Source organism: Hippocampus bargibanti, linkage group LG15, assembly GCF_051943395.1.
Source record: "Hippocampus bargibanti isolate YZ-2025 linkage group LG15, ASM5194339v1, whole genome shotgun sequence".
Taxonomy (NCBI): Eukaryota; Metazoa; Chordata; class Actinopteri; order Syngnathiformes; family Syngnathidae; genus Hippocampus; species Hippocampus bargibanti.
This window is the reverse complement of record NC_142748.1, coordinates 9,615,100-9,639,932: the sequence shown is the minus strand read 5'-3', so window position 1 is coordinate 9,639,932 and position 24,833 is coordinate 9,615,100. Positions and strand designations below refer to the sequence as shown.

At 41.7% G+C, this 24,833-nt stretch overlaps 2 protein-coding genes across 5 annotated transcripts; both read left to right on the top strand.

Moving 5' to 3' along the window:
* Window positions 1-5,365: 5,365 nt before the first annotated feature.
* LOC148887671 (melanopsin-A-like) lies at window positions 5,366-19,845 on the top strand. 3 transcript variants are annotated; one of them, XM_089015292.1, is made up of 13 exons: window positions 5,366-5,463; window positions 6,534-6,654; window positions 9,319-9,455; window positions 10,185-10,318; window positions 12,630-12,833; window positions 13,811-13,982; window positions 14,055-14,216; window positions 15,067-15,174; window positions 15,444-15,615; window positions 15,694-15,798; window positions 16,440-16,511; window positions 17,334-18,805; window positions 18,942-19,845. In XM_089015292.1, the coding sequence occupies exons 1-12, from the start codon at window positions 5,378-5,380 to the stop codon at window positions 17,556-17,558; spliced, it is 1,698 nt and encodes a 565-aa protein (XP_088871418.1). In that variant the 5' UTR covers window positions 5,366-5,377; the 3' UTR covers window positions 17,559-18,805; window positions 18,942-19,845. The 3 variants fall into 3 exon arrangements, with proteins under 3 accessions (XP_088871418.1, XP_088871420.1, XP_088871419.1); XM_089015293.1 differs by lacking the exon at window positions 5,366-5,463 and having other exon boundaries at window positions 6,382-6,654; XM_089015294.1 differs by lacking the exons at window positions 15,444-15,615; window positions 15,694-15,798; window positions 16,440-16,511; window positions 17,334-18,805; window positions 18,942-19,845 and having other exon boundaries at window positions 15,067-15,178.
* A 60-nt stretch (window positions 19,846-19,905) lies between these two features.
* On the top strand, window positions 19,906-24,386 carry ldb3b (LIM domain binding 3b). 2 transcript variants are annotated; one of them, XM_089015295.1, is made up of 9 exons: window positions 19,906-20,166; window positions 21,280-21,431; window positions 21,527-21,602; window positions 22,463-22,485; window positions 22,694-22,891; window positions 23,039-23,062; window positions 23,338-23,507; window positions 23,739-23,775; window positions 23,852-24,386. In XM_089015295.1, exons 1-9 carry the CDS (start codon window positions 20,071-20,073, stop codon window positions 23,946-23,948), a joined length of 873 nt encoding a protein of 290 aa, XP_088871421.1. In that variant the 5' UTR covers window positions 19,906-20,070; the 3' UTR covers window positions 23,949-24,386. The 2 variants fall into 2 exon arrangements, with proteins under 2 accessions (XP_088871421.1, XP_088871422.1); XM_089015296.1 differs by lacking the exon at window positions 23,039-23,062.
* The last annotated feature ends 447 nt before the right edge of the window (window positions 24,387-24,833 follow it).

The following is a 24,833-nucleotide window of genomic DNA, read 5'->3' as shown; positions in this document are numbered from 1 at the left end:
GGCAAAGCAAAATGTGCTTGATAAATAAATCTCACACTTTAAAAACCTTACAAATATACACAAAGAGCCCCTTTGCAACCCAATAATTGTTATTATTATTATTATTATTATTATGAGATATCATCCCCAAAATTGCAATTAGACTTTATGCCACAAGAGGGCAGCAAACGTTCTTGCTGATTTGATGGCACCGCCATGTGTCCCTCTTTCTTCTTCTTCTTCTTCTTTTTTTCTTCTTCTTTGGTCATCTAATGAGAATGAGTTGTCATCTCTTCAGTGTCACAACGACGTTGCTAAGCATGTTGAATGTGTTGCTTGTGAAATGTCACCAACACACAACAAGCTCATTTGGTCATTTGGCGATTGCATTTCATTTGACTGCCATAGATAATCAAGCCCACAGACATAAGTAACTCAAGTAACATTAAATCAGAAAATAAAGCAATCCAGTCTTGAAAGGCTAAAATTAAACCTGAGCTATTGTTTGAACGCATAACCAGGATTTAAAACCGTGTTTTTACCATCAAGTGGTACGTGTTGGACCATTAAGGCCTGCAAGGCCTTCTCTGCTGTCCTAAAAATATCTGAATCACAGACTAATGTGAATTATATTGTGTCCATGAATTCTGATTCAATAAATCCAAACAGTCTTTCAGCTCGTCACTAGCCAATCATAGTATAACTAGGCGATAAGCACAAACTGGCCAGAGGTAGCACACTGTATCTCTCGCGACCTGCATAAGCAAATATATTGTTGTGTCGATTTAATAGCAGTTTTGTCAACCCACAATGGCTAAAGTAAAAACTGATTTAGTTGCAGATATACTATTAAAAAGCCATTTTCAAGACTGACTTTTCAAGAATAGATGGACATCATTAAAAAAGGTTAGACAGCTCCGAAGCTAGCAAAAATAGCAAATCACATTGCAAATTTATTTATTATTAATGTACACGTTCTTAGTATAGATTCGAACATTTTAATGACAGTATTTTGTAAGTTTCTTCAAGTTATTTCCTGGCCAACGTCACCCTCTAGTGAACATGTAGTAATATCACACCACAGTCGCAGCTGATTGATTCAGACATAGCACTACTGAAGGCCTAGGGAGACTGAAAACGTGAGTTTCAAACACTTACTTCAACCCTTCAAACTCAAACTTTATTTCAACCGTCAACCGATCCCAATTCAAGCTTGATTCGTGCAGTCCATCCCAGAATCATCAGTATGCCCCCCCCATAGCGCCTCCTCCCTCATCCGTCTTGACGTCTCGCTGGCTGATTCCGTCATGCCGAAAGAAACGGAAGCGCACGTGCGCGGGTTCTCACGTGCGGCGGCGATGTGGTAGACTCACGGGCTCTAAAAATAGCCAAGGCAGAGGAGGAGAACAGACCCGGCGTTAAATAGAAATCGACGGGCTATTTCCAGCTCGGCGCCCCCCCCCCCCCACCTCCTTTTCACCCCCCATGCTGCAATCTCGGACATGACTTCCCTGTTTAAAAAAAAATGAAATACATAAATCAATCAATCTGAATTCTATTTCTCAACCCCGTAACTTTCTTTCTTCTGATGAATGAACGTGAGCACGTGACAAGACGACTCGGTCACCATGACAACCGTTTCTTGCCTCTCGGAGATGATTACTCGCACTCGGATGCCCTTCTTCTCTTAATAAAATGTTGTTTTCCTGGGAATCAAATAGAACCCCCCCCGCCCATTGTGCCCTCCCAGTGTACGTTTTTACCTCCCTGGCTCACAATACTTTCAAGTCTCGCTATGCTGCTTGATCTTTTTGTCAATATGAAATCTTGTTTTCCACTCGCTGACCCAGCGATGGTTGGCGAAGATTTGAAGGTGGGCGTACGCCATCGGTAACTAGAAAACCCCGCTAATGTTGCTCAGAAGTTTGGCTCCCCTCAGATCGCCGCTTTCATGAGAGTCTTGCAACCTTCATTTGAAACCTCGATCGGGATCATTTGGGCAAAACATTTGTGCCCTTCTCAGACATGCTGATCACTCCTAAAAAGCATCCCCAGATGAGCATTAGGGATTTTACAAGCACATTAGACGGCCTAATTTGTTTTTTGACAGTGGCTGCGAGGCTCTCGGTGTCTCTAATCGAGACAAAACGACTCTTCAAACGAGACGACCGACGTTTAACTTTCAATGCCACACGTCGTCGTCTGCTTCCATCTCGGACGACAAGGTGAATAATGCTTTAAGGTGTGCCAGTGAAGGGATACCAAAGTAGGAGTTCTGTGCTCCCTCTTACGAGTTCCAGTCAAGAGGCGAGCGGCAGGTTTATGGCCGACTCCCGAGCAAAGTGAAAAGCAGTCCACCTTCCGACTCTCAAAACCTTGCTTGCCTTTGCTTTCTGCGTCTCTTGTTGTGATTGTTTTTCTTCACCCTCCACCCACTTGTCTTACCTTATTAATCCTATCAAAGACGCATTAGCATTAGATTAGCATTTTTTCCACCTCTTGTTTGAATTCCCCCCTTCCTACACATAACCCAACAGGGATTGTTACATCTAATGTTGTGTCTCTAGATTGTATATGTACGGTATACATATATGTATAAATACAATGAATGCGAATGTGTAAATACAATGAATGCGTATGCGTCAATCCAATGAATGCATATGCATCAATACAATGAATACATATGCATCAATACAATGTATAAATATGTGTAAATATATAAAATGTATTAATACAGAAAAATAATGTATAACTATAGAAAAATTCATAAATATATACATATAATGTATAAATGTATACATAAATATAATGTATAGATGTATAAATAAATATAATGTATAGATGTATAAATAAACAGAATTTCTAAATGTATAAAAACATACATATGTAAAATGTATAAAAAATATCAATATAAGATGTATAAATTTATCAATATATAATGTATACATATATAAAATGTATGAATATATAACATGTTTTTGTACATATATATAAAATGTCTAAATATATTAATATATAAAATGTTTAAATATATAAATGTATAAATGTGTAAAATGTATGAATACATAATATATATATATATATATATATATATATATATATATAAAATGTCTAAATGTATCAAATGTATGGAGTACATACGTGAGTCATTTGCGAAGGCAGTGAGTTGATTATGACTCAGCAGGGGTGCCTAATGTTGTGACAGTCGATTGTGTATTGAAAAGCGCTCACTTGAAATGAAAACCTTTTCAGTGGCGCTGAGCTCTGCTATGCCCGCTCTGATTTCTTCCGTACATTTGCACAAATGATCCCTTGTAAAGCTTTCGCTCTGGCTTGTAATCTGCTTCTGTTACGCAACCCGTAACAAGGTCAGGCTCAATGTGAACGCAAAGAAAATGCAGGATCTGGAACACAAAAGGGGGGGGGGGGGTGTTGCATGTCAACCCCAATTTAAATATGACACTTGGCACATCAGCTTTATTTACTTTTCGGGTATGGTATGACAACTTTTTTTGCGGAAATGTTAAAATGCTCACATCATCGCATCAATATGCAAACGTCAATTCCGTACTTGTGTGCGTCTCCGAAGAGGACAGCAGGTCGGAAACGGCACGTCCAGATGGCGGAAAAGCGAGAAAAGACTAACGAGGGCGTTGGGCACGAGGCGGCAAGCAGTAAAATCAAGGGGTTAAAGGGATTAGCGCCATCGGAGACCAAAGGAATTAATGAATGTTAATATGGGATTGAGTCTTTGCCCAAGATTAGGCGCCTATGCGCCATCTGATGACAGCCAATTAAAATAAAAAAAAAAACTACAAAAAAACGACTAACTTAGTCCAACAATTGTAAAAATTAATATTTCTCCAACAACAAACATTTTCAACTTTTGTCCAACCGGGATTTATGCTAAGTGGCCATGTTAAGCAACAACTGTCAATCAAAAGTGGCCATCTTTGTAGAGTCTTGATCGGTGTTTGCCACGTCCCTTTGCAGGCCAAAAAAAGTTGATGTTTCCACCTCCATTTTGAAATCTTTTTTTAATTTTTCACTTGTAGAATCGGTTACTTTTTATTCATCAGCATCTGACAATAGACCCTTTCTCTATTGCGAAATGATTGTAATGTTTTTTTTTTTGCCCTCGCCGACATGTTACCAAGCGGTTCACAAGCGTCTTTAATTGTCTTTGCTCGCCCGGAACGTCTTTCCATGTGACCTCCGCACGTGTCCTGCCTATCAGAGACATCCAGTACTGTAAGGACGTTGAGAGAATGTCCACAAAAGGACTGGTTTGCGTCACTTCTGCGAAAAGAGCACAAGCGTCCACTTGATTCCTCAATCGGGCCAGCGAGCGTGAAGTACACCGCAGACCAAAGCGGGGAGAGTTGATTTTTTGGCTAACATTTTACTAACGCTGATGGAATGCATAATAAGGCAACACAAATTTATGATTATTTTTATTTGTATTGTTTCTTAAAAAAACGGGGATAACAATGCAGACAATTAGATAATTTTTTTAAAGCGGTGTATCAAACAATCCAATTTGGGGATTGTTTTGTTGGCGCCCCCAAAAAAACTAACAAAAATAGAACTCAATTTTTTGTGTTGTGGTTGTTTTGCCTTCAAGATGACGCCACGAGAATGACTGCCTTTAAAGCACCTCCTGTATTTTGTTTTTATAATAATAATAATAATGATCATAATAATAATAAGAATACATTACATTTTAAGCGCATTTCAAAGCTCTCAAGGACACTTTACAGGGACAGACAAGCATAGGTACTATAATAAATAAAATATAATCACAAACACAATGCAATAAATAAAATACAATTATAAATGGACACAAGAGAGAGAGCTACACAGAAAATGCAATTTGAAATATTTCTACTTCTTCCTTTCCTTTCCTCTTCCTTTCATCACTTTGCTGTTGTGTAATGTAAATTTCTCCACTGCGAGACTCATAAAAGCTAATCCAAACTAATCCAAATGTGTTTTGTTATTGTTTTTTCCACCGATTTGTATTAGATTGTATTTTTTTCAGCCTGCAAACAAAAAAACAAAATCAACCAAAAGCAAGGGCGGGGAGGCTCAATATATGCATAGGTACATTTCAAAGTGTAATTATTTGTGACATTATATGTTCTTTATTGACTCTGAATGACTCATTTATTGAAGCGATAGCTATGAAGCATAATAACTTGTCGGCTATGTTGATTGCGTGGCATGTTGTGAGAGCAATCATCTTGATTAATGCTAGTGTAGGTATGAAATATTTCTCGGTGATGAAACTATTTTTTTGTATCCGCCGCTAAGCATCATGGGAGTGCAAAAAATGTTGCTCAGATTCATTTCTTAACTGATTTATTCTTACTTTTTTGTTTGTTTCAAGGCGACATGAATGATGGAAGGGGCTCCTCAGGGTGACGGCTGCGAGGCAGATGGATGGGAGGCGGCGCAAAGGTCAAGGGGCTGCTCAAGATTCCTGTGAGTGATGCCAGTTTTTTTTTTTCTCACACCCCTCAGCGGCGGAATTGTGATCTTTGATCACATTTTCTCTGTCGCGGAGTCTGAGAGGCGCTCCGCCGCCGGGAACGCTCTCAGAGTTAGCGCGCATTAGAGAAGAATTAGTCGCTATTTGGCAATGTTAGCCCCGTATTATTGGTGGAAATTAAGCATGTGGGCAATGCCGTGTTATGTCAACAGGGATGTGGATTTTACAGCAGTTAACCGGCAAAACAAATGTTAAGATGGCCCGTTTTTAGTAAAAATGCCCCCCCCATCTTGAAGTCTAAACAACAACAACAACAAAAAACTAAATAACAAATAATATGGCAACACAAAGCCACAATCTTAAGCACTTCCTGCACCCTCTTTGTTGTATGAAGCAGTTTTAGATGAAAGAGGTGAGGCTCAATGCGTCCTTTTCACCAGTGGATCAGAGACGTCATATTGGAATGTGCACCTCTGCTACAAAAGCTAAATGTTTGAATGCAAACACAAAGCTGTAGCATCCGCTGACCAAAAGAGATTGTCTCACACATCTCCTGTTCCACATAAATCCGCTTCAATTCCAAGCCGTGGCAGATCCACATAACTGACGCTCCTCAAGCCATTTATTTATTGATGTATTTATTTATTTAGTTTGTTCCAGTCAAGATCAACGATAAAAAAGAGAAGCTGGGGGAAATAATAACAACAGCAGACCTACTGACACAGTGATGAGAAATATGTGAATGTGGGATCGGATATGAGAGAAAGAGGGGAAAAAAAACAAGAGCGCGCCAGACGCGCAACTCCATCCTCTCCCCACACCTTCTCACCTCCCCCGCCGCCTCCCCCCCGCCTCCCTTCAACACTCCCAACATCAACCCATCTAGTCACACTTTGGACTCCACTGCCGCGCGCTCACTATGAACGCCTCGCGCTTTCTTCAACCTTCCTCTCAACTAAGACTTTGACAGACATGCCGTGTGTGAATGACTGACTGAGTCTCTGCGTGTGTGTGTGCGTGTGTGTGTGCGTGTATGTATCTTTGTGTGTGTGTGTGTGTGCAGTGGAGAAATGGACTCCAGGCTGATGACCGGACCCGTGATTTCCACGCTGGAGCCGGTGTGGAACGTGAGCTCTATCGGTCCGTCGCACCGGCTTCTGGAGCTCGTCCCGCTCACCACAGCCGTGAGTAAAGCAGTTACACACACACACATGCACACACACTTACACATGCGCATATACGCCCATACACACATGGGGTGAGTATAGACAGAAAAAAAAATCATTCATAAATTCACATGAGCAAATTTACGAATGAATGAATGAATGATACCCCCCCCCCCATTCACAAGCATCCTGAATGGACGCAGTGACTTAATGTTTTTCTCTACTAGTGGTGCGTCTTAAAGCAAAGCATAGCGGTGGGTGTTGGCATGTGGCATCAAACAAAAAAAATATATATATATACCCCCCCCCCCCCCCCCCCCCCCTTCATGATGCATTTTATGCCCCCCGGAGCATCTCAGCGAGCTCCACTCGGTTTGTTTACGTGCCCAAAATCCACCGAGAAAGTGCATTCAAGCAACGGCGGGGCGGATGTTCTGATTTGTGACTCCTACAAGCATCATCCCTCCCCCCATCCCTCCCCCCATTTTCCCTAACTCTGAGCCCCCTCCCCATCCTTTTCTCCCCCTCCTCACCATGGAGGAAAGTCCTCTTCTTCTTTTTTTTGTGTGTGAGGAAGAAAAAGCCGCTCTGCATAATCTACTCTCCGAGTGAGTGTTGTCATGGTGCAAAGTTGGGATGGAGAAGTTGTTCTTTTTTGGGGGGGTGGGCAGGGGGGGGGGGGGTGGTTCTCATTTCAACGGAACACGATGCTCACCTGTGTTATTAAAAGGGAAGCAATGCCAGACCCGGGACGGATATTTCCTGCATTTTATGACGTCGTTTCAATGCCCTTCTTGTCATCTGGAATGAAATCCTTTTTTTGGTGCATTAAAAAGGGATTTTTGTCACCCCCCCACCTGCCCCTCGCCTACAAAGTCCTATTAGTTAGGGTTTTTTTTTCCGCCCATACTCTAAATTGTTCATTAGCGCATCGGCGCTTTTAAAAGCGGGTACTTTCCATGCCTTGATTTATGTCCGTTTATGGCCACCGTAGCTTCCCCGGTGAGTCTTCATCCTGGCTTAGTGCCTTTTGATGATGCTAAAATCACTGAATAATTGATGACATTTTGGGCCAAATTTACAGCCGGTGAATGGGAAGAATGCATTAAGGCGGTCGGAAATCACCATATGGTAATATTGATGATGACATTCTTGGTTGAGTGCTTTGAGGGGATCCCTGCTTTTATTGTTATGTATTGGCTACCTGTTCGCACCGCTACGCAAATGTTGCTTTCAGGGGTCTTCGGAAATCAGATATAATCAATTGAAATTAGTTTGGTGATTCTTTCTAAGGATTTACCGCCGAAGATGCTCAAACTATAGCTCGGGCGCGCCGGGGATTGGATTGGATTTGCCTTTATTGGTCTCACAGTGGAGAAATTTACATTTCACAGCAGTAAAGTGCTTGAAAGAAAAAGTAAATGAAAGGAAGAAGTAGAAAAAATATACGAGCTGCTGCAAAGGCAGCCACTCTCGCCGCGCCGTCTTCATATCTAAACAACAACCAAAAAAACCTAAATAACAAATAATATGACAACACAAAGACACAAGCTTAAGCACTTTCTGCAACCTCTTTGTTGCATGAAGCAGTTCTCGATGAAAGAGGAGAGGATCAAAGCGTCCTTTTTACCAGTGGATCAGGAATGTCGTGGTTACAATGTGCACGTCTACTACAAGCTAAATGTTTGAAAGCAAACACAAACCTGTAGCATCCATGAACGAAAAGAAATTGTTTCACATCTCCTGACCCATGTAAATCCGCTTCAATTCCAAGCGGCGGCCGTTACACATGCGCATCGCCGCTTTGCGCTGAAGCTGTGAAAATGCTGCCCGTTAGAGGTGCAAAAAACAACACAATGGCTCCTGAGCTGTCCAGCGATGACAGTCAAATGGCACCAAGATTCCTTCCGATCAAAAACAGTGCTGGCATGTTTAGGCTGCCGAAAAGGCTCAACCTTGTTGAATGTTGTGGCCAAAAATGCTGAATGAAAAACAAGTCTGGTGAGAGCACTTGCTGGCGGCTGCCTACTCGGGCGCCATCTTGGACTTATACGTAAGACGTTTTGCAAAAACAGGGCCAGTGTCTTTTGAGATTTGCGGATTTCAAAGTAAAATAAGTGCAAAGGTGTCGGCGTGGGTTTGTTTGTTGAAGCGTTGTCATGATTGGGTGACTCAGAAGGCAAAAAAAAAGAAGAAAAGGGGAAAAAAATGCTTTGCCATGGTAACAAGTCAGACGAGGCCCTCACCATCGTTACAACTTCCTTTTTCTCATTTGCAGTTACGATAATGCAATATGGAGCATATTGCATTATCGCCGCTAATGAAATCGGGTCAGTGAGTGTGCACTTTTTTTAATTTTGTAATTTTATTTTTTTATTTCATGGAGGACACTGTCATAGAAATATGGATTCCGCTGCCGTTACCTTGGGCCACTCTTTCCGCCACTTTTTTTTTATGCTTGTTTATATTGTGATTTTTAGCGAGTGGTTTTATTTTATTCAGTTCACGTGTTTGGATTTATTTCAGCAATTCAGATGTTTTGGTTTTGGGTATCTGGGTTTGTTTGTTTTTTTATTGTTTTGATTTTTATTTCCTTATAGGAGCGTCTGTTGGGTTGGAATGTGGAATTCTATCATCATAAAATTAATATATATATATATATTTTGGTGCTTTTATTGCCAGGGCGCCCTGGCTCCAAGCCGCCTGTTTCCAACGGTGGACGTCCCAGACCACGCGCATTATACCATCGGGGTGGTCATCTTGTTTGTGGGCATCACAGGCATCCTGGGCAACTTTTTGGTCATATACGCCTTCTGCAGGTGCACAACCTTCCTCTTTTTTTGAAATTCAACAGTGCATATTATGTTGATTTTAAGTTTTTAGTTATGTAATTTTTATTTTTTGATCTGATTGAGTTTATTTATTATGGTAGATTCAAAAGTTTCATTTTGTTGGATTAAATGTATTATTATTATATTTTGTTATTATTATTGTATTTAAATATTATACATTTTAAATTATTATTATAACAATTTTTATTGTATGTATGCATTTGTGGTTGGATTTGTTTAAATGTATTTTTATTGACTTATTTATATATTTAGTGGTACATTTCTTTTTTATGTGGTTTTATTTTAGGTTTCTCACTTTTATTTGCATGTTTTAATTTGTATTTTTCCCCCCATTGTATTTATGTGTGTTTCTATTTTTACCCCTATCTGATTTTGTTAGTATTAGTGGTATTTTATTTATTTATTTCTCTTTGTTATTTTATCACATATTGTTTACTTTTATTTTTTTCTTTGTTTTTTTCTAGATATATGTTGTGTTTTTTGGTTTACAGTAATCCCTCGTTTTTCACTGTTAATGGGGACCAGGACCACCCGCGATAGATAAAAAAATCGGCGAAGTCGAGTAAAATAATAATAACACGGAAGAGCACTGTATTTAATTTTTATCTCCATTATATGAAGTTTTTTTGCACGAAAGCATCTGTTACCAATTTCCACTTGAAAATCCAAACTAACCAAGTCCGAATCTACCCGCAGGAGCCGAAGCCTGCGGACGCCGTCCAACATTTTCATCATCAACCTGGCCGTCACCGACTTCTTCATGTGTCTTAGCCAGGCGCCCATCTTTTTCCTCACCAGCATGCACAAGAGATGGATCTTCGGCAAGAGAGGTAAGCTGGTTGTGAATCGTCAAGTCAGATGCACGTGAACCCCGGTTAGCATTCCGCAGGCGTTTGCGCATGCCACCATCATCCTCGCTTATGCCTGGCAAAGCTGCTGAAGGACGTCTCTTCCTGCCCGATTCCATCACCCGGCGTGTTGAAAATGTGTGCGTGTCCCAGCGGGAGTGCAGAACGAGGGGATCCGCTGATCAAAACAGTGATAGTCGGCAGGGAGCCAGTTTTTCCTTCAGGAGATGTCCTGACCTTCACAAAAAGGGACGATCCCCGCCACCACCTCACCATCGTCGACTTGAGAAGGGGGGGTGGAATTATTCTTGCGAGTCAGGAAAAGAAAGCGCTACATTCCCTCGCTCACCAAAGACCCAAGATGAAAGATTGGAAAAAAAAAATCGGCTTGTTAATTATGAATTGACAACGCACAGCCACGGTTTTTTTTTTTTTTTTTTTTTTTTGGGGGGGGGGGGGTGAATTTAATCTTTTTTTTTTCACTGGCAGACGATGTGCAAAAATGTGTCCACTCCAGTGCCAGGGTTTTTGTCATTGTCACTTGAATTCTAGTACCCACAGAATATTGAGTTTTAGAACCACATAAACATTCAATGCAGCCTAAGAAACCTTAGACTCTCTTCTTTCATCAGAGTTAATTCCTAAATTATATGGGTGTGGAGTTATCTAAACTTGAAATGAGGGCAAATTTGTAAAATACAATGCAATACATACGTACATATTGGTTTCTATAGCGCTTTAACAACATCTGAACTTGGAACAAAGCGCTAACATGGAAAAAAGGGAAATGCTACCCCCTTGTGAAAGGGTAAAAAACATTGCCAGAGGTCTGGCCAGTGATATATCTGCACCCAAGTATGAAAAAAAAAACTTGGGAATGGCGCTCTATGTCATATCATATTTACAATTCCAGAATAAATTTGTGAATGGCAGTGAATGAGTTAATACATTTCTATATTATATTTGGAAACCTTTTTTTCATTCAATGACGGTGCGCCTTATACACCGTAAAATACAGTATTTTACATTTTTATTAATTTTTTTCCACGCTGGCTCGCATTTTGCGTCCATGTTGCATCCATTGTTAAGGAAGTTCTAGTGTTGGCAAGAGAGTGTGTTTGCGCAAGGTAGCGAGTGCCAACATGTTTGATAGTTTGCTTTGGAAATAAATACGCAAGGGCCTGGGGATAAGCGGACTTGATTAGGTTGTGATTGGCTGATTTTGTCTGTGCGTGCGTGCATGCATGCGTAAGGTTGATCCATTACAAGGATGTCAGGCGTCTTCATGCATAATGGATCAACTTGATCAAGTCAATCAGGAGGCCTGTTTGCAGTGGTGCGCGTTGCATTTATTAACGCGGGAAAAGTCAATATTTGTAACCCCCGTTCTCTGTTCGCCCTTTTGGTTTTTCTTTCTTTTCTTTCGAGACCCTTGTATGTTTCTCTTGTTTTGGGGGAGCATTTCAAATGTTCTCAGTGGTAGTCTAATTTGACCCTGAGTCAGAGTCGATGGTATGATACAAAGTGTCATTTGAGCTGTAGAACGCAAAACCGTTTTGGCAATTGTTTTGGGGCAAAAGTCAAATTTTACTTGAGCACATCAAATTTGGTTACCATGGACACAAAAAAACTCATATGAAGCCAGGGTTGAAAGGACATAAGGAGTTGCGGTCGTTTTGGTTTCAAGCGACCATTTGTTTTTGGGGGATTCGACCTTTCTCAGCCCTCCTTCAAAAACGTTTCAGTTTTTTTTTTTTACTGTTCTTGTGAATCCCTGAACTGCTTTTTAGTTTAACTCGTTCACTGCCAGACGCAGTGCAAAAATGTGGCCAGGGTTTTTTCATTGTCACTTGAATTGCAAGACCCACAGAATATTGAGTTTTAGGACGACATAAACATTCAATACAGCGTTAGAAACCTTAGATTCTCTTCTTTCATTAGGTAAAAAACATTAATTGCCAAGTTAGATGGGTCTGGAGTTATCAGAGCCTGAAATGGGGGTGTCTGTACAAAATACAATTCATACATATCGATTTTAAATAGCGCTTTAACAACAGATGAAAATGTGACAAAGCGTTAACATGGACAAAAGGGAAATGCCGCCCCTCGTGGAAGAGAAAAACATTGCCAGAGGTCTGACCAGCGCTTTATCGGCACCCCCCTTGTGAAAAACCAAAATCCGAACAAATGTGGGAATGGCGCTTTTCAATTCCCGAATAAATTCCGCCGCCTGCGATGTTTTCGACGCTGTGGGAAAATGTATTTTGTTTTGTTTTGTTTTTTTTTTTTTTAGGCTGCGAGTTATACGCCTTCTGCGGCGCCCTTTTCGGCATCTGCAGTATGATGACGCTGATGGTGATCGCGGTGGATCGCTACGTGGTGATCACGCGCCCGCTGGCCTCGCTGGGGGCCATGTCTCGTAGGAAAGCGCTGAGCATCGTGGCGGCGGCCTGGTTGTACTCGGTGGGCTGGAGCTTGCCGCCCTTCTTTGGATGGAGTGAGTGTAAACTTCCATTGGCGTGTGTGCGGACGTGCGCGTCTCCAATGTGCTTGTTTCCTTTACCGTGTGCGTGTCAACACGTCAGTCGCAAGTGCAAAAGCAATTAGATGCTATCGCGCCCGGAGGCTTTACCTGACTTCACACCGCTCGCTGCTGTCTTGTATTTTTTTTTCCCCGGCGCTGTCCAACGCGCACAGTCAGTGAGGGAAAATTGCTCTGTTTTGTGTCCCCCTCCACGCCCCTCCTCCCCCTACATTTTCTCTACAGATGGCACAATAAAATAGATGTTTATTAATGCTCGGAAACACGGTGAAAAATTCCCTTAATTGCTGGTAATAGAGGCACTCACGCAGGCGGATGCGTTTTTATTTAAAGGCGCTGAGCAAAAATAAAAAAATAAACGTACACAAAGAAAAACTCTTGTGATTATGCGTGAAAGCTGAGGTAGACAAACAAAAGTGTGGGGATAGAAAAGGAGCATTAAAAAGGCCAATTTCAACACACTCATTTTCCTCGTGTTATGTGTAAAAGTGGTCATCTGCTAGCAGGAAAATGAGAGGGACCAAGGACAAAGCCTTGAGGATCACCAAAATATGAAACTAGTCATTGTTGTGGAAAAATAAATAGGACCAATTGAAAAAAACATCTGAACAAAGTAATTTCCTGTCTTATTGTGCGATCATACATAGAAAGTTGGAAGACCGAAGACAGAGCTGTGGGGAACGCCAAACATGATTTTTGTCCCTTTCTGTCCCATACACACTCAACACCAGGGTGTTTGTCATTGTCACTCTAATTCCATGACCCTCAGAATATTGGGTTTTTGGACTACATAAACATTCAATACAGCGTTCGAAACCATAGACTCTCTTTTTACTTCAGAAACAAACAGTTAATTCCTAAGTTATATGGGTCTGGAGTTGTATGAGCTTAAAATGGTATGCTTATTGCATAATATGTCCCGTACGTTCCAGGCGCTTACGTTCCGGAGGGCCTCATGACTTCGTGTTCTTGGGACTACATGACGTTCACGCCGGCAGTGCGCTCCTACACCATGTTGCTGTTCACCTTCGTCTTCTTCATCCCGCTGATCGTCATCGTCTTCTGCTACTGCTGCATCTTTAGGGCCATCCGACACACCACAAGGTCAGTCTCTGAGAAACAGAAAACGGCGTACTTTTGCCAGCTACGCTGCTAAAGCTAAAATGCTAAATGCAGGGCCTTCGAAAAGATCAACTGTGAGGGCACCAGGGAGTCGGCCAAGAGGTTCCACAAGATGAAGAGCGAGTGGAAGATGGCCAAGATCGCCTTGATTGTGATCCTGTTGTTCATCATCTCGTGGGCCCCCTACTCCTGCACCGCCCTCACCGCTTTTGCCGGGTAGGTCTTGTTTATGTCGTACACAATTAGTGGAGGACCGTCAAGGCCTGTTAAGCCTTCTCTGCTGGACTAAAAATATCAGAATCCAAGACTGATGTGAATTATATTGTGGCCATGAATTGTTATAAAATAATTCAAAAAAAAATGTACATTTGGTTGTACATACAAACTCTTAAAGCCATTTTCAAGACGGATTTTCAAGAATTCATCATTAAGAAAAGTTGGACAGCTTCGAAGCTAGCAAAAATAGCAAATAATATCGCAATTTTATGCGTTCATCATGAATCTACACCTTCATAGTAACATTTTTGAACAGTTTAATGACAGTAATTCTTATTACAAGTTATTTCGTGGCTAACGGCACCCTCTAGTGGACGTGGCGTAAATCACACTCGCAGCTGTGGAGTGATTCAGACGTAGCACTACTGAAGGCCTAGGAGTGACCTTTTTTTAAATCGCTGAATGAAATATTGAAACATTTGGTGGCTTTCTGTTAATGTTTTCAACTGATGACCTTTTTCTGTTTGGTGTTTAATGATCACCTGTTACCAGGCAGAATATAAGGTCTCAATCCAAAAAATATGCTACTTATTAGTCATTTGTTAGATATGTTTAGCTAATTCTTGCCAACATTGCAAATTAAATATTAAAATGCACTTTTTTAAAAATCTGAGAAATAATCTATTTACTTATTAAGTGAAAATCATTGGCGTTATCAACCAATTGACCTATATTTTACACGATAGAGTCGATTACTACATTTTATTGGCATTTTAAACGAAAACTTGAAGGTATTCATTTCCTCTTTGTCTTCAATCATCTCATGAATTCGTTTTTTTTCTTCATATAGGTATGCAGACCTACTGACCCCGTACATGAATTCAATCCCGGCAGTGATTGCCAAAGCGTCGGCGATCCACAATCCCATCATCTACGCGATCACGCACCCAAAGTACAGGTAGGACACATCTGATATTAGCACACACGCAAATTCGGCTAATGTCGTATTTTTATGATAAAATGAACCCCACCAATGTCACTTACATGGCATAAATAGACCTGATTTTCAAATACTTTCTGGTTTCATTTTTCTTCTTCAAATCTGGTTCCAAACACAATAGTGTACCACCATCGAGCGGGCGATAGCGCAATTACACCCCTAATAAAAAGTGGGGTTCAATATGAATACCAAATGTTGTGAATATTGAGGTGACGTGGATGCGACAGGTCTGCCATCAGCCGCTATGTCCCCTATTTGGGTGCACTGCTGTGCGTGCGGGTGCGCGATCGCTTTAGCAGCAGCAGCTTCCAGTCCACCCGCCGCTCAACCCTCACCAGCCAGTCGGAGAGCCATCGCCATTCCAAGCCGGCCCACTCTTCGCAGTCGGACAGCGAATCCGTGAGTGTGTCATTATGGGATGTCCAGGTTGTACTTCTTTGCGCCTCAATGACTATCGCATCCACACCCCCATTTCAGGCCCACTTCTCCGACATGGATGACGACAGTTCCCTCCGAGCGCCTGTGAGCCATCAGGCGCTCTGTGATGTCAGGTATCCGCGACGTACCAGCCAGAGGTTAAAGGTAAGCAACTTGAAAAATGGAGCAATGGACAATAACCTGACCTAAACCCACTTTTTTTTAAATGCAGAACGGCCCCAAACGTTGCTCAAATAATATTGACTGGAATGAAATATTTTTTATAGATTTCATTTTGAATGATTGACTTATTTATTAGATAGCTGTGCCTTGGCGGAGGCCGTTTCAATAACTTCCGATGTTCTTGCGTCGTCATGGTCAACCCGTCACGTGATTGGATTTTTCAATGTGGGACATTTCCGACTCTTGGCGTAATCATCTTAGTGCAGCCAAACCAGACAGGCACACACGCAAAAAGTCCAGTTTCCCTGAGACCTCCATTACAGCAGGTCCAAAGAGTAATCCAGTAATCTGGGAGTTTCAGACTTAATCCACAGCACACATTACACCCCCCCAGCGCGCCCCAATTCACTTTTCAGACCAATATAACAGGCGACGGTTGATGATGTTTTCTGTTTGACTTCTGAATTGGCCCCCCTCTCCCAAATCTCATTTTCTACTTTGTGTATAAAAAAAAAAAACCCTCTAATTTCACATTTTATTTTTCAAAATGATCACAAATGTGTTGCGTCGTTGTGTTTTTTTCGTATTGGTATGTACCATCTTGCACGTTTGCCTGTGCGCAGAGTGTGACGGAAGCAGAGGACATCTCCATGTCAGATCTTGGCCTCGTTGCCAAGCATCATCTCCCCGCCAGTGTAAGCTTTTTCTTTACTTTTGGTTGGGGTGGCAATAAAAAAGGCCATTATTTTTTTTATTTTTAATGTCTTCTTTTTAATATTTGGGTCAACTGGTTGGCTATTTTTTAAGAACAGACCCGTAGGCTACTCATATTGTCCATGAGGTTACCAAATACCTGTTGGTACAAACGCACATTAATGAAAGTATCCTGAAGTGTGTAACTGCTCACCCCTCCCCTCAACAAAATAAAAAAGAAAAACATACTAAAATATTTTTTTGCATTGGATTGGATTATCCTTTATTAGTCGTACAGTGGAGAAATTTACATTTCACAGCAGCAAAAGGATGAAAGGAAGAGGAAAGGAAAAGAGGAAGTAGAAAAACAAAATACAGGCATTGCTATAAAGGCAGCCACTCTTGCGGCGCCATCATGAAGTCAAAACAACAAAATAACAAATGATGTGACACAACACAAAACATACCAACAGTCATTCAACCTTAAGCAATTTCTGCACCCTCATGAAGCAGTTCTGGATAAAAGAGGAGAGAATCAAACCGTCCTTTTTACCAGTGGATCATGGACGTCATGGTGAAATGTGCACATATGCTATAAGCTAAATGTTGAAAGCAAACTGGAAGCTGTAGCGTCCATTGACCAAAAGAGATTGTCTCACATCTCCTGTCCCACGTACTGTAAATCCCCTTCAATTTTAAGCTGCGACAGATTCACATACGCATTGGTGCTCTGCGCTGACGCTCCTTTCTTCTTATGGCGGGCTCCTCGGGCGCCATCTTTTTTTTGGTTTTCATACCAACAAATGTCTCCTTACTTTTCGCAGCTGTGTCGAACAGCGGACGATTCTGGCCCGCAGCTCAACTGCAAGTCGACGGGCGCCATGATCGTCACGTCCATATCCAGCCCTTGTGTATTACACATCCCCCCCGGTTTCCATGGCAGCCACAGCAAAAGCTTCAGCCCAGTCGCCAAGGCGTCGCTGGACATGGCGCGATTGGACGCGCCCTCGGCAACGGCGGGGACAGACACGTGTGTAAATGCGGATTAAGCCCCCCAACCCCCCACCCCCCAATTTACGCCGAAAAAATGCTAATTTCAAGATCCAGCACGACCTGTTGCCCAAACATGAATCATTCGGTATGTACTCAATGCTGTGGGCATACACATGATGTCTGTTTACTTTTTTTCATTGAACAACATACAAATCAGCCGACATTAGCACTTTTAAAATCGTTCAAAAATCTGCCAATTTATTTATTTTATTGCCTATTGTTGTTGTTTTTACACGTAAATATATTCCCAAAAAAGATGACGTTCAAATATTCAACCCCATAAATTTTTGAGAGATTCTGGAGCAGGCATAAGAGCTAAACAGAACAATTAACTCATTCACTGCCATCCCTAAATTTATTCGGGTATTGAAAATATGACGTAGAGCGGCATTCCCGAATTTGTTCGAGGTTTATTTATTTATTTATTTTTTGCTGGGATGCAGATAAAGCGCTGGTTAGACCTCTGGCAATGTTTTTTGCCTTCCACGACGGGGCAGCATTCGCCTTTGGGACAGCCGCCCCCATTTCAATTTCAGATAACTTAGCAATTAACTCTTTTTTTTTCCTGATTTCTAACACTATTTTGACTGTTCATGACGTCCTACAACTCAATATTCCGCGGGTCCTGGAATATGAGTGACAATGACAAAAACCCTGGCACTGGATTGGACCCATTTTTGCACATCGTCTGGCAGTGAGGGAGTTAAAAATAATCCAATCCGGAAAAAAAAGAAAGAAAAATAAATCTATGGGCAGATGCACAATGAACATGTTCCTCTCGCCTGTTTGTCACAAGCACAATATTCTAATTAAATGCCTATTATGGGATGTATTATATATTCCACAATGGCTTATTCCTTGTGTCTGAATATGCAGACAATCGGCAACGTGAACTGTAAATATGACATGACGGATCATAGAAAGTGTACACTGTGCACCCCCCCGAGGTCCCGTTTTGTTTCTTCTTTAGATGTTGTCTCTAATGGTTGTTTTTAATTTATTTTTCTAAATAAATTTGTTGCTATGTTGTGTAAAAAGGAGGAGAGAGAGAGAGTGGTTTTCCAATACACGCACCAAAAAAATGTAAATATAGGCTGTGTTAATGCAGAATGTCACCACCTTGATCCTCCAGCCTTTTTTACTGTTATTTTTAGCAGCGCACGCGCTCACGTGGCACCCGCACGTTCTATTGATACTCGGATTTTCTTGCCTGACGCCATTGGATGAAAAAAAAGACAGAATGGTAGGTGTGTTCAATTCTTTTTAATGCATTTATAGATCAGCAACTTGGGAGATGTACTCTCATGTTGTTACTTTTAAAAGTCGCTTATAAATGAAATGTATTCTTCTTCTTATTATTATTATTATTGTTGTTTCAGGTGGCTGTGAAGTGACCACCCTAATCCCCCACCACACACACACACACACAAATTAGGATTTTTTTTCATGTAAAAATATACATTTTTAATGTTTTTCTATTTTTTTAACTCTCATTCTTTTCTGGTCGTTTTTTCAAGCCAAACATAATTTTCCTATAGGAAGACACATGCATTTTTTTTGCCAAAGATCTATATTTTTTTCTCATTAATGGATTATTTTCAAGAATAAGTGCTTAGTTCATGATAGGTGAAATTTTTAATTTATTAGGATTTTTTTTGCATTTAAAATTCACTGTGTGTATATATATTTTAATATTTGTTTATATTTTTTTAACTATCATTCTTTTCTGGTAGTTTTTTCCATGTAAAACATGTTTTTCTATAGGAAGATACATGCATTTTTTCCCCCAAGATAATTTTTTTCTTTTAATTTATTTTCCAAAATTAGTTAATTCAGGAATGGGGAATTTTTTTAATTGGCATTCCTATCAGAGCATCCGTCAGCACGATGTAAAAACAAGTTGAATCTGTTGACGCAGGCTGCTTCGTCCCTCTCCCGAGACTATTTTATTTGCATATCATGCAAATCAAAGCTAAATATGAGAGAAAGAGAGAGAGAGAGAGACATTAAAATGTGTAGCAATAAGACAGTGAGTCTATATTGGCTGCATGTGCTTGGGCACTGAAGCATTCTGGGGCTTCTGGTTACAAACCTTATAAGGGACCACACACACACTCAAGTGTAACATTTGTTTGCTATTGATAAATTGATTGCTCACTGCCACCCTCATGCCCTTAAATTCATGTACATTATTCATATTTGGATTATTATTATTATTATAAGCCTTATCCCCCAAATCTGTTTCCATGGTGTCAGTTCAGATGGCGAAATCGACACGAGGAGGCAAGTTTGAGGCGTGGCCTTGTGTATATTTGTGTGTCATGACAGAGTCTGAACAATTTGTCCACCCCCACCCTTTGCACCGCCCCACCAATGTTGAGCTTCTGCACATCCAGGCCCCCGACGTGAGGATCAGGAGCAGAAATCCGAGGCGAGGGTGCTGCACGCAACACCGGCAGGGCCATCTGCGGAGAGCCAGGACTCCTAAAAGCATTTCCAGAAGCTGACATGAGCACGTACACGGTGACGCTGAACGGCCCGGCGCCGTGGGGCTTCCGGCTGCAGGGTGGGAAGGACTTCAACATGCCCCTAACCATCTCTAGGGTAAGAGCGGTGATAAAATGCCTTCCACTCCCCACAAAAAAAATAAGACTTAGTGTGACAATGACTTGTGCATTTTGACCCCTCGGAGTTCATGAGAAGGAGAGTGGGCTAACTCCAATTTTGTCGCCGTGACGTTGGCATCCCAAATCAACCCAAAGGGATTTTTCTTTTTTGCGCCAATATTTATCGTGCAATAATGACTTCTACCACTCCTGATTTGTTTTTATAGATTGTTTGTCCATTTTGGCATCTTGACAAATATTTAACTGTTGGTTTCGATGACACATGACTCTTGGACTAAGTTCATCGTCTTGAGTTTCATAGGTCAACATCATGGTTCCAAAAAAATATTTGTTAAAAAATATGGGATTAGAAAAATTGTAGAAAAAAAAAAAGAATAGAATGTGCAGCGGTGGTCTAAGTAATATTTACTTTTTTATGCTTTTAGCTGTTTATTTTTTTTTTTACCAGACTTGTCATAAGCCATGTTATATGCGTGCATTGGTGCTAAAAAGAATAAAATAATGAAATTAATATATAGAGAACTTCATGAGCAGATGCACAATGCTGCAAAAGCTGGTCAACAAAACATAAAAAAAAAATCCAAAACTAGGAATGTTTTTCATTTCATAATTTGCTGTATGTTAGGACAGACGTAGCATGAGCAAACTTACTTTCACAAAAACCTGAAAGAAAATCTTATTTAATTGTGGGGGGTAAAAATCAGCTTTTTTCGACAGTCTTTTCGAAATAAAACAGTCAAAACAAAACAAAACCAATAAATAAAATAAAAGATACAAATTACCAGGAGAAAATCCGATTGCAGAATGTAAACAGAACTTGAGATAAAAGTGAATGTCAGCGGCAGGTGTGCGCATTCGTGCGGCCCTGCGGAGGGTCACTCGCCCGCAGGCATCAACAGTCCAGCATATTTTTAACTCTTTAACAAGTTCCGTGTAAATTTAGACGTGATACTCCATGATGCACTCTGGCCTTAAAGGGCCAGCAAAAAAAAATAAATAAATAACCACAACAATAACTGAGTTTTTAACATCATTTAACACTTTTTTTATTAATTTGACGTACTTGCTGAGTATGTGCCTTGTTTTTCAGATAACGCCCGGCAGTAAGGCGTCGGGCGGCATCCTGGCGCAGGGCGACATCATCTCGGCCATCGACGGCATCAGCACCGACGGCCTGACGCACTTGGAGGCCCAGAACAAGATCAAGTTGGCCACCAACAGACTCGTGCTCAGCATGCATAAGTAAAACACGCGACAAACGTCCCCATTTGATCCATGGCAACCTCCCCACCAAAATAAATTAAAAAAAAATTCTAAATGTATTGTTGTACACTCAGGTCAAGACGTCCTGCGCCCGTACCCATAGCCACCCCCAGGATGGACTCCCCCATGCCTGTCATCCCCCACCAGAAGGTATGGACATACATTTTAATATATTATGATGATTATTTTTATTCTTACTATTATTTTATTATTATGAAGTATGTATACTGTAAAAACAAGCCTTATTCTCCTTGCAGCTTGTATGTTGCCTTTGGTGCCCGCTTGTGGTACGTTTCGGAAGTGCAGCAATAACAAAGTGGTAGATTGTAACAATGGGTAGGGGGAGCACCATTAGGTGACCTAATATTGCTCTTTTACACCACTTTACGCTGACATCAATACCCACCTACCCTCCAGAACTAAAAAAAGAAAATAAAAAACATAAAATTAAATAAAATCACGAGTTCATTTGCGATTAAAAAAATATGCCGCTTTTTTTGCATCCGGTTGCAAACACGTCAGGTGTCACGGGCACGTGTTTGCCTATCTAACCTGACGCAGAGCCCTCATTGGACGAGGCCGGGGCCAGCTGCCATGGTGGAATGTTCTGGGCCTGCCATGCATCATCAGCAGCAGCAGTAGCATTTTTTTTCTGGCTGAAGATAGATAGGGTGTCCCGGCGTGTGTGTGTATGTGAGATAGGTGCACTCATGACATAAGCGGATCAGGTGGTGTGTGTGTGTGTGTGTTAGTGCAGGTATTTGAAGCTATTCTTGGCCATTGATCCCCAAACCCCCCTCCCCCGTCACCCTTAATCGAGACCCCCCTGCTCTTGTCACTCAGACTCAGGCATTCCAAAAGAGTGGGGTGGACCGATGGGGGGGATGATGACGATGATGATGATGATGATAGTTCACAATTTCCTGGCATCTTACATTGTACAGTATATTGCGTCACTGGTGTCTCTCATTTCTTTTTCTTTATTTCTGTGTGTATTTTTTGTGATGTAGGTCATCGCCAACACACCTGCAAAGTCGGTATTCGCTTATAACATGCATAAATGCGCATGGAGTATGCAGTGCGGAGCTAGCTAGCTATCTAGCTGTCTAGATATCTAGCTAACTATCTCGTGCATGATGATCAGATGTGTGAAAGTTTGTTTTGGGAGTGATTAACAAAGCAACAGCATCCCCTCTCCGTGTGACTTGCGTAACGTTGGGTGTTGACCTTTTGCGGGTCAGCGTGGAGTACACCCCCAGCTTCAACCCCATCGCCCTGAAGGACTCGGCCCTCTCTACCCACAAGCCCATCGAGGTGCGAGGCCCCGGGGGCAAAGCCACCATCGTGCACGCCCAGTACAACACGCCCATCAGCATGTACTCACAGGACGCCATCATGGATGCCATCGCTGGGCAGTCGCAGGCCAAAGGTCACGAAGGGTGAGATCGCCGCATCCCCCCCAGTCCCCTCTTCCGCACCATTTTCGTCCATGATGTGTGGCGTCACCCACTTTGCTCTTGCTCATTCCATCGCTCCTTCCTCATCCTCATCCCACCGCCGCCATCGCCGCCTGGTCGTGACCTCAGTGAGGAGGCGGGATCCCCCCTGGCGTGAGTACCATCCCATCCCATCAAAACATTTAAGGAGGCATCTTATGCAAATGAATAGTGCGACGTAAATGATGCTAGTGGTCAATATTAGGTTGTCTGTGTAGCTCAGAAATTTTGACGTCATTGTGTGGGTGTGAAAGTGTATTGCGGGAGAGGAGGGTGGTGCCTAATATGTCTCCTTTAAAACAGCTCCATACATTGCTGCTTATTTCCCGCTCCCATTTGCCCTTATAAGCGCCAATATTGAATTGTGTGCATGTGTTGTGCGTCAAAAGCGGAGTGCTCCCCATGAAGGACCCCGTGGTGGACTGCGCCTCGCCCGTTTACCAGGCCGTCATCAGGCCCAGCGACAACTCCTTGGATTTGTCCGAGTGGGCTCGCCGTGCCGCCAACCTGCAGTCCAAAAGCTTCAGGACGCTTGCGCACATCACCGGAACCGAATACAGTCAGTTGTTTGTGTGTGTGAGGGGGAGGCAGGGGGCAGGGGGGATTTTTCCATATTTATTGCTAAGAAAAAATGCTGTCTTAAACATAATATATTAGAATAACAAAATACAGTACTGAATCATTTTTTTCACAAGAAGCCTTGATTCCCCCCCCCCCTGAAAAAGACATGGGAGGGGGGGATCTGTGGAGTGAACATGGGTTCTCATTTGCGTCTCATCTGCCTATACAGTGCAAGATCCAAATGAGGAAGCTCTGCAGAAGTCAAGGTAATCCCTCCAACCACTCTTCAGCAGACCCGATCCAGCTGTTTTGAAAGCACAACCTCCTCATATTCTTCCCCAGAGCAAAATTTGAGTCGGAAATGCGAGGTCCTCGCTTCGCCAAGCTGAGGAAATGGCACCACGGCTTGTCGGCGCAGATCCTCAACGTCCAGAACTAAAGTCAACCATAAGCTCGAAGGGAAGGACGTAAGGAAGGAAAAGAAAAAAACGGGGACTGCTAAAAAACACAACGAATCACTGAATAAACAGGAGGAGTGTGTGAATTATGGGTCACTTTTTGTATGTTAACGTGTTGGCTTGATGAAGGCCTCCATATTGATCAACTGCGAACCGGGTTGACTGTATAGAATATATAAAGAGGAGCTACAGCCCCTGTATGTGCCAGGCGTGTCGCTTCTGCTGTCCAGATCTGAATATTGTGTTTCCCCCGTACTCAAGTGACGTGTACAAAAATAACACGAGAACGCTCGGTCCTCATCCGTAAACACATCACACACACGCACTCTCATATTTATGACGCTTGGACGTGCACATGATGCAGTTATGTAAAAAAATATGCACTGATGTCATTGTGAATAAATGTTTTCCTGAAACGACTCCCTGAGTATCACATGCAAGATTACAGTGTGATCAAGTTGTTTTAATTCTAATTGATAATTAAAAAAAAACATGTTTTTACAATCAAAGTACTTTTAAAACCCTACCCCGTAGTTACACACCCTCCCATCAAATCATGTACCAAGCTTAAAACCCTACCTTCAAACCATAACCTCTTTTCATATCCTTGATTTGAAACCTTAATCCAGTCAAAATTGGACCAAAAAATAAAATAAAACAATCTATCTGGAGCCACAAAAAGTAAAAGTCTTATACAAGCCTAGCAATGAAGGCAACACATGCAATGTGTCTATATTAGCTATATAAGCCTACTATCGAAATGACATGGATTGTCGGAATAAAAAGTGACCAAACTACAACATATTTTTCAAAAAATTAACTAAAAATAATCACAATATTTGAAACTTATTAGGTGTGATATTTAT